Source organism: Castanea sativa, chromosome 5 (genome assembly GCF_040712315.1).
Source record: "Castanea sativa cultivar Marrone di Chiusa Pesio chromosome 5, ASM4071231v1".
NCBI lineage: Eukaryota > Viridiplantae > Streptophyta > Magnoliopsida > Fagales > Fagaceae > Castanea > Castanea sativa.
Genome location: NC_134017.1, coordinates 54,923,273 through 54,932,694, shown reverse-complemented (window position 1 = coordinate 54,932,694; position 9,422 = coordinate 54,923,273). Strand labels below are relative to the sequence as shown.

General features: G+C 30.3%; 1 protein-coding gene across 1 annotated transcript; it reads right to left on the bottom strand.

Moving 5' to 3' along the window:
- Nucleotides 1-206: 206 nt before the first annotated feature.
- On the bottom strand, nucleotides 207-5,773 carry LOC142635428 (uncharacterized). Its single transcript, XM_075809583.1, has 3 exons — nucleotides 5,641-5,773; nucleotides 1,162-1,273; nucleotides 207-1,032 (listed from the first exon to the last, which is right to left on the bottom strand). Exons 1-3 carry the CDS (start codon nucleotides 5,771-5,773, stop codon nucleotides 207-209), a joined length of 1,071 nt encoding a protein of 356 aa, XP_075665698.1.
- Nucleotides 5,774-9,422: the final 3,649 nt, after the last annotated feature.

Sequence of the window (9,422 nt, the reverse complement as noted above, 5' to 3'; positions counted from 1 at the left end):
GATATATAAGTGATAAAGGGGGATTTAAGACATAGTGTGGACCGTGTGGTTGTCTAGGTGACGAAGACCGAAGGCAAAGACCTAAGAGAGAAAGAAGGAATGATGAGGGTGGAGGGACAAAGGGAGATAGAAAATGGCTTTTTGAGAGTTCCATCTTTCTCAATTTGAGAAATTTTTTTTTTTTGATAGTCAACATTTAAATTTCATTAAACCGAATTGGAAACCATACAGTTTACATCATTGATCACTTGATCTACAATCATCGGTGGAATATCCTCCACCCAAATAACACTGTTGTTAACAAACTTAGCATTTCTCGCTAGGATGTGAGCCGCTGTGTTGCAGCCTCTGCGGGTGTGAACCACCTCCCATGCCTCAAAACAACGCAAGTCCAGTCTCGTTCCTTCCACCACTTTACGGATGCTGCTTTGGCTCATGCCTGGATTGCATAAAGAATTAACCACCCCTAGAGAGTCACTCTCCACAACGATCTGGTTTAGGCACAGATCCCTTGCAAAATGAACTCCCTCTTCCACAGCCATAGCCTCAACTTCTAGCGCCCCCAACGGAACCTCCAAACGCCTACACAGAGCCCCCATAATCTGACCCTTCTCGTTCCTGATCACCACACCAATGCCGCAGCTTCCAGTTTCCTTGAAAACCGCACCATCCGTATTTACCTTATACCATCCATGCTTTGGAGGGGACCAACAATGTGTAGAAACAGAGTTGCCCCTGCTCTGCGTTATCTTCACCTCCTTGATCTCTGCAACATAACTAGCCACAGACTGAATGAGCCCCTCCATATCCTTGCTCCGTCCTCCATGTGTCACAGTATTTCTATTATTCCAAAAGCTCCACGCTGTCACTGCAAAAATCACCCAGTTAATATTTGGGCAATCCTCCACCAGCACCCACACTACATTCAGAAACTCATTCACCGGTCCGGGCAATGAAGGGAGTTTAATTTTCGATCCACTCCATACTTCCTTTGCAAAATTGCAGTCCCAAAGAATATGCCCAGACGTCTCCCTATCCCCACACAATGCGTAGCAGTCCCCACAATCAACCCCTCTCAACTTCAGCCTATTTCTGGTAGGTAGGATGTTCTTTCACGCCTTCCACATAAAACACTTTATTTTGCTTGGGCACTCCATTTGCCAAACCATTTTCCAGATAGCTTTCATCTTCGAGTTGTCAGAGTTACTACCTGGATCAGACCCTATCTTCCTTTCCTTTAGGCACCTCTGCGCTACCCAATATGCACTTTTAACTGAAAATTTTCCAATTGATAGTCAAATCATGAGTGACTTAACCAAAAAAAAAGGAGAAGATTGATAGTCAAAAGATATTGCATGATCTATCCACAGAGAATGAGATAATAATAGGTAAAAACCAAAAAAAAAAAAAAAACAAAAACAAAAATCCCCCAAAATGGATTAATCTATGCGACCTGTAAGTAGAACCTATTCAAACTTGTTTTTTTACCAGTCCATTGCCATATGGATTGCAAATATTGCTCACTTGCTTGCCCGTGTGGTTTTTCTTGCCCCTGAAAAAGTCATGAAGCCGAGATAGGTATTTATTCTTTTGACTCATCTACCCATTTTGTCTCACTCTACTCGACCTCAAATGTGTACATATAATTGGATTTTGCTAATGGGTGCCTTAAAGGCACATAATAATTAATTATTTTTATAAATAGTTTATCGAAAATTGAAAAAATATTGATAACTTTTTTAATTCTCAAGAAAATATTTTTAAAAATGAATGACTTAAAGGGCAACCATGAACCGGACCCTATATAATTATATATCTCTATTTAATTGTATTTAAATGATTTATATATAATTTTATTTTTTATACAATTTTTTATAATTTATTTTTTTGTACATATTCAATTGCCATTCCCCTAAAATCTCTATTTCTCACTGGTTCTCTTCTCTATATTTAATTAATGTCAAATTTACCTTATTAACGATGAAAAAGTACTTTCAAACCCGTCTCACTGATCCGATCCAGTACAAGATTTTCTAGCCCCAAAAATGAGAAGACTAGAACCGAGCGCCCTTAATCCAACCCCACCCTACCCTTTGCCATCTGTATTGCACCCAAAAATTTCCTATCCATGTATGTATTTATTAATCGAATTGGGCGGGTTTTCAAATTTTGGTGCACCATTGTCCTGTCTAATTGTCTATTTGCATAATTAATTTTGCCATTTATTTTATTATTTGGTTTATGTTTTATATGATTCATAGATCACACTGTAAGTTAACTTTTACTTTTATCTACAGTATTTTATTTTTATTTACAGTACTTTTAATAAAAAAAAATTTAGTTTCAGCAAAATAAACGGATTTCAAACAGACCCTAATAGTTGTCATTTGAGCTGTAAAATTAACTTTCAATTGTATTATGGCATTTCTTATTGGATTCCAAATTACAAACGGTAGAGTTTTCATATTTTATTATTTGACAAAAGTTTTTTTTTTTTAAGACTGATGCGTAAAAGTCTTTTCATGAAAATTAAATAAATAAATAAATAGACCCACAAATTTTAAGTTTTATTATTGTAATCGGAATGAAATTTCACTGTGGTAATTTGATTTAATAATTTGATTAATTATTTTCATTAATAGCATACTTTAACGTTGCTATTCTTTTCTTTTTTAACGAAAAAATATAAATAGTCAACGTACATATTTTACGAAATGCACAAAATAAAGCTATCAAATATAAGTTAAAATATTATTGTCGTTCTTAAACTTTACTAAAAGTTGTTTATTTTCTAAACTTTAAAAAGCTAATTTTCATCCTTAATTTAGAAAAGCTATTTTTCATCTTTAAGCTATTGAAATGTTTGATTTTCTAGTCTTAAACTTTAAATTTTCTTTTCATCCCTAAATTAGTGAGAAAATCTTTTCCCTCTAAACTATTGAAAAAAAGCTCTCTACAAAATTTAAGAACAAAAATAATATTTTAACCTTAAATATATATAATTTTGGGAAAATTTCTATTTCACTCCCTAATTGCAATGTTACCACCTCTCTTCCACCTAATTACACTCTCTATGCAACCAAAAGACTTCCCTCATCCCCTCCAGCAAAGCTTCTCTTATATCATCATTTTTACTAATATTTAAGGGACTTCTCCGGTTTAAATTCCTCAATTTTAATGCTTAAAATACCTTTATTAGACCTACCTTACAAGTTTTCAACTAACAAAGATAAATTTGTAAATTAAAATTCTTACACTTTAAGACCACAAATTCACAAACACTTTGCCAATTTCTATCTCTCATTCTTCACTTCAGATTGAAGACATTTAGTTTAACTCTACTTCCTCTTTTATTTTTCTTCTACTTTGGGATTTGGTTTCCAAAAAATTTAAATGGGCACTATTGTTTCAACAACTTTTCAAGTTCAATCTTTTGCAAGTTCCTCTTTATTTTCTTTTATTTTCTTTTCTTTTGTTTATCATTAACTTTCTTTGTTTATCATAGTTTGAGGAGTACTTAACCGTGGCCCGTGGGTGAATGTGATTAGAGATTCAAGGGTGTTTGATGGTGGCTTATTACCCATGGATGCCTTGGAAATTTCAAAATGAGGGTTTGTACTTGAACTAACTCCTTGAAAAAGGATATTGATAAGGGTTCTTTCTTTTTGTTTTGGTCTAGAATTAAACACAAACTCGTTTTTCCTTTTTTTTTTTTTTTTTTGGAATTTACACTTTTTTTTAGGGGATTACATAGATTATAATACACAAATAGTGTTTCTTTGTTTCGTGTTTTGGATCCTTGCGATGGCTATGCCTTTATTCTTCAGCTCAAGAGCCGAAAACTCATTCCGTGGACCTCCTCTGACTTGAACCATATATAGTTGTGAGACCTTTCATCACACTGTGATAAGCCTTTTAGAGATAGTGATTCTGCATTAAACTGTATAGTTAGTCCCACATTGACAGGATGTGTAAATGGAAAAGTAATTTGGATGAATAATGTTTCACAAAATTGAACTGAAAGCTTGGTTAATGCAGCACATGTCAATATCACTTAAGATGTGAATTGTTAAATTTTCGTTTCGTAATTTACTGGGTTTTCTTTTTTAATACAAAAGGCTTGCCTTGTCTCGCACATAAATTGTAATCCAATTTTATCAATAGCGTGTCACATTGTGATCCATAAGAAAAAAAATTTCCTACTATCCATTGATCATGATTAATCCAATCAATAAATATTCACTACTTAATTGGTTTTCCAATTTAAAACAAACAAAAACTCTTTTTTTGTTTTATTAAAGTTTCCTTTTTATTTTCTAACTCTTTTATCTCTCTCAGGTTGACGTAAGTTTGAATTGCATTGAGGAGGCATTAGAATGGAATATTAGATAAGTGAGGGTGAGAGACTTTACAAGAATTATTGTATGATTCAAACCTCACATAAAGTGGTTGTTATCTAAGAAATTGTTGTAAAAACATTTCTTTTGTAACATAAATTACATTTATCATTTGTATAATTCTATGTGAAATTCAATTTACATTTTTTTATAATTATTAATTTACTACTCTATAAAAAAAGTTACGTACATTTTCTTAGTTTTATAGGTAGTTTATATATTTGAAGTTTAAACTCTTTTTAACTTTTGTTATGGATGTATAGTAAGTAGCTAACTTTTAGGATTAAAACAGTAAATTTTAGGAGTAAAATTGAGCCTTTTATGGTAAAAGAAAAATAAAAGGGTAATTGCTAAATTTTAAATATAAGCTCTTTTAAAAATTTTGTTATGGATGTGTAGTACATGGCTAATATTTAGGATTAAAATACTACATTTTAGGATCAAATACAATTTGATAACGGTCATAAATAAAAGAAGAAGAAGAACACCACTAAAAAGAAAAATAAATGTGGATGAGCCTTTCCTTAACCAAAAAAAAAAAAAAACACTAAAACAACAGAAACTTGAGTCTTTTACTGTAAAAGAAAAAAAAAAAAGTAGTTGTAAATTGTAAATATAAGCTCTCTTTAACTTTTTGTTATGAATGTGTAGTACATGGCTAAATTTTAGGATCAAAACACTACATTTTATGTTTAAATACAACTTAATAACTATCATAAATATAAGGGTAAATTGCAAATTACACCTCGAAGTTTGGGATTCCTTGGATTTTACATCCCAAAGTTTCGAAACTTTGATTTTACATCCTTAAATTTGGTTCCGTTAGCAATTCACCCCCTATGGTTAAATTCTGCCGTTAAGTGACACATGTGCATGCTGACATGTTTTATTTTAGTCAAATCAACCCTAAAATTACGTCATTTCAATGAAAAATAAAAGCTTATTTGGTAGCATGTATCATTTTTCCTAGACTAAAACACAAGACTCCAATCCTAAACTACACCGTTTCAGCTAAATTCTAAAATCCCAAATCACTCGTATGATCACAACAGCTACTATCCCAAATCACAGAGCAGGCCTCGTCATTAACCCATCCACCTGAAAACTACCAAATGGAACCAATGCAAGGCTTCGATTTCTGTTTGCCTACTCCTCTAGTTGATTAGAATAGCAGCAAATATATATATTATTGTGAAACTAATCGATAAATTTGGAAGGAGTCGAAGGCTAATATCGGAAACACCTCCTATAGAAGAGAAAGAATTCGCACGGCCACATGATCTTTGGGATTGGGAGGCACAACCACTATTTAGCATGCTGTTGTAGAGGATTGTACCAAGAGAACCAGAAAGCTTTGTTGCGGCGGAGAAAGCCATTACCTAGCACCGAAAATATTCAATTGAAGGAAATGAAATAACAAGCTCAATCTAACAAAACTCCAGCCAAAACCTAATGGGTTTTTCATCCTCCCCAAATCAATAGGTTTCTTTATTGTTATTATTTTTATTATTATTATGGTTAAAAATCAATAGATTTCTTCTCCAAATAAAACACCCCAACCTTCGAATCTTCACCTAAGAGACAAAAACCACACATAATAAACTCCTACCAATGTTCAATACTACTCCTAAGATACACAAAAACTAACATAATAAAACCCAGATCGAAGCCTTGCATTGGTTCCGTTTGGTAGTTTTTAAGTGGATGGGTTTAAAATGAGGCTTGTTCTATGATTTGCCAGCTAAGCTTTTATTTTTTATTGGAACGACTTAGTTTTGGGCTGATTTGGCAAAAATAAAACGCATCAGCATGCACATGTGACATGTGTCACTTAACACTAGAAACTAACCGTAGGGGGTAAATTACTAACGGAACCAAACTTTAAGGTGTAAAATTAAAATTCTGAAACTTTGGGGGTAAAATCCAAGCAACCTTAAACTTCAGGAGTGTAATTTGTAATTTACCCTAAATATAAGAACAACAACAACACCACTAAAAAGAAAAGAAAAAAACATGGATCCACATCTGGAGCCTTTACATAACCCAAAAAAAAAAAAAATTTTGAGTCTTTTATAGTTAAAGAAAAAAAAAAAATGGTAGTTGTTAAATTTTAAATTTAAGCTCTTTTTGACTTTTTGTTATGGATGTGTAGTACATGGCTAAATTTTAGAATTAAAATACTACATTTTAAATAAAATCAAATCAAATTAAAAAAAAAAAAAACAGAAAACAACACTTACAACAACACTCAAACAAAAGCAAACATGGATCTTTCATTTAACAATATGACCAATTCCATGTTTCTAATGTAGTGAATTATTTTTCAATTTCACCTGATGTAAATATTTCAAGTTTCTACATCGATTTATCAACTTTTTCACAATAGCTTTTGTAATTTCTTTGACTTTATAAAACTTTATAAGATTTGCTTAGATGATCTTTTTCTTTTTCTTTTTTTCCATCTCCTCCTAAAGGTTAATACTGAATTATATCATTATCTTCCAATTATCAAAACACTAATTAATGCATCAACAAAATTGCCAAAAAATTATGATAATTACAAAATACAAGCCTCCAAGCACGCGCTCACGTGCGTGCTCAGAGGCTCTTCTATTTTTTTTTGGTAAATTAATAATTTATATCCATTAGAAATTAGGTTATTACATTTTTCAATAACAAAAATAACTAGGGGTTTAATGAATGTTATGCTTGGAAAAATGTTAATAATCTTAATATTTGGTACAAACACATAACAATCATCACACTCCTAGGTATTTCTATGATTGAAAAATGTAATAACCCAATTTTTAATGGATACAAATTTTTAATCTTGACCAATAAAAAAATAGAATAGCCTCTAAGCACGCGAGTGAGCACGTTCTCGGAGGCTCGTATCAAGTTATTAATTTATTAATCTAATGAGTGAATCACATGATATTCAATCTAATAACTAACCTCCCATATATCTTTAATTCATTGAGTGGAATGGAATCAATTTGATTTGAAGTCCCTGTAATACCTTTATGTTTTCTTAAATGCCTGAACCCCTATTTTTACTAGGAAAATGCATGTTAACAAATGCCTTAAAAGCATTGGTTTATGAACTATATTTAGAAACATTTTATGGAAAAATAATAAAATAATTAATTTTTTTATCAACTTTTTATATTTCTCATGAAAATTGTGTTAAAACTTTACTAAATATAGTTTATTAATAACTGCTCTAAGAGAATCCATTAACATGACCATTTTTATTATAGAAATGACATAATAGTAAATACCAAATAGTAATGTTATTATAAAAAAAAATTGTTTCCACTATATATTTTTCATTCAACTTCCAAACAATATAACTAATAATTTAGAAAATATAAAAATAAAAATAAACATAATATTAATTACGTTTGATCTTCATTTTTTTTAAATAAATCATTTTGATCTTTTTCACAATCCAAATAAAGTATTTCTATTTATCATGTTTATACATAATAACAAGATGAGGAGATGAAATTTGTTCGTGACAAAATAGCTTGATCCATTTGTGGGTTGTAAACAATATTTTTATTATTTTTGTTTTGGTTTTTTGGTTTTTAATTTTCGGATAAGAACTTTTTTATTATTATAATGGATTGTCTAGTATTGATATTGTTGGCAATTAACATTTCAATATAATTACTTTCCTAATCATTTTAATATCTTTTTCTTGATGAGTTATTTTTAATATTATAAATTTGATAAACTTCTCTCCATGAATTTCAACAACAAAAACATCATTATTGTTGTTATTATTAATTTAATTGTTAAGCTTAATTACATACTTTCAATAATAAAAAAACACTGATCACAGGAAAAATGACAATATAACCTTCAAAAAATAGTTAAGTCCTTTTTAGGAATTTACACTCAAAACAGCTATTTTTAAAACAGCTTATCCAAACGCTTAATATGGCTTTAAAAATAGAAAACGCATATTTTCACATTTTAACCAAACACTTATTTGTGGTTTTTAAAATAGAGTTTTCAAAACGCACGATTTCAAAACGCTAATTTTTAAAACGCACCTTTTGAAACAGTTTATCCAAACAGGCTCTAAGACCACTTGTTTTAGCGATCCAACCCTCCATTCTCTCTTTAAAATTGATACAATCTAGTCAGTTTTCTCTTCCTAGTTTGACAAAAAAAAAAAAAAAAAAAAATTCAAACAAAGATCTATCACAGCAGCCAATTATTTATCTATAAGAACTATAAAAATGAATTGAAACAATTTTAAGTTAAGAATGATGAAAGAGACATAAAAGACTTATTTATGATTAATTACAATGTTACATATATCAAAGATTACAAATTTAACTTTTATTATTATTATTATTATTATTATTATTCAATATGCTTATGATATCAAAGATTTAAAATATTGCAAGTTTGAATATTAATTTGTTTTATTCAAGATTTTCATTTAAATCTAAGGGCTTTAGCTACTACAGTTTAATTACGTGGCATTTTGAAATTAGATTATCTTATTTTTTGAAGCTAAAAGGGCCTATCTTGTAGTGCGTTTACTATGGGTAAATAGTTTCACAAGTCTTTTAGAAAATTGCCAAAAATGTGACAAAGTAGGAGAAAAAAATAAAATATAACTTTTTTTATGTTATATCAATAACAATAAAAATAATTATAAATACAAGGACAACATCAACAAACAAAAATTGAAGGAAACATATTTTTTTATGTTTATGATAATTTTTTTAGTTAAAAAATCTATTCTAACTCAACTTTGTGAAAGAAAAAAAAAAAACATAATAATTGTTATCTATAAACATAAACATAATGAACAGAAAGTTGCAGAGCTCGTTAGATTTTGAAAATAAAGAGGACGTTTGGATTCAACGTCCAGTGTCCAGCGTCCACGTTTTGGATTTTTTTTTTTTTTTTCAGCGTACCTGTCACTGTTCATTGATCATGAACAGTGATTTTAGGCCAATGAACAGTAATTTTTGGCATGAACAGTAATTTTTACACATTTAA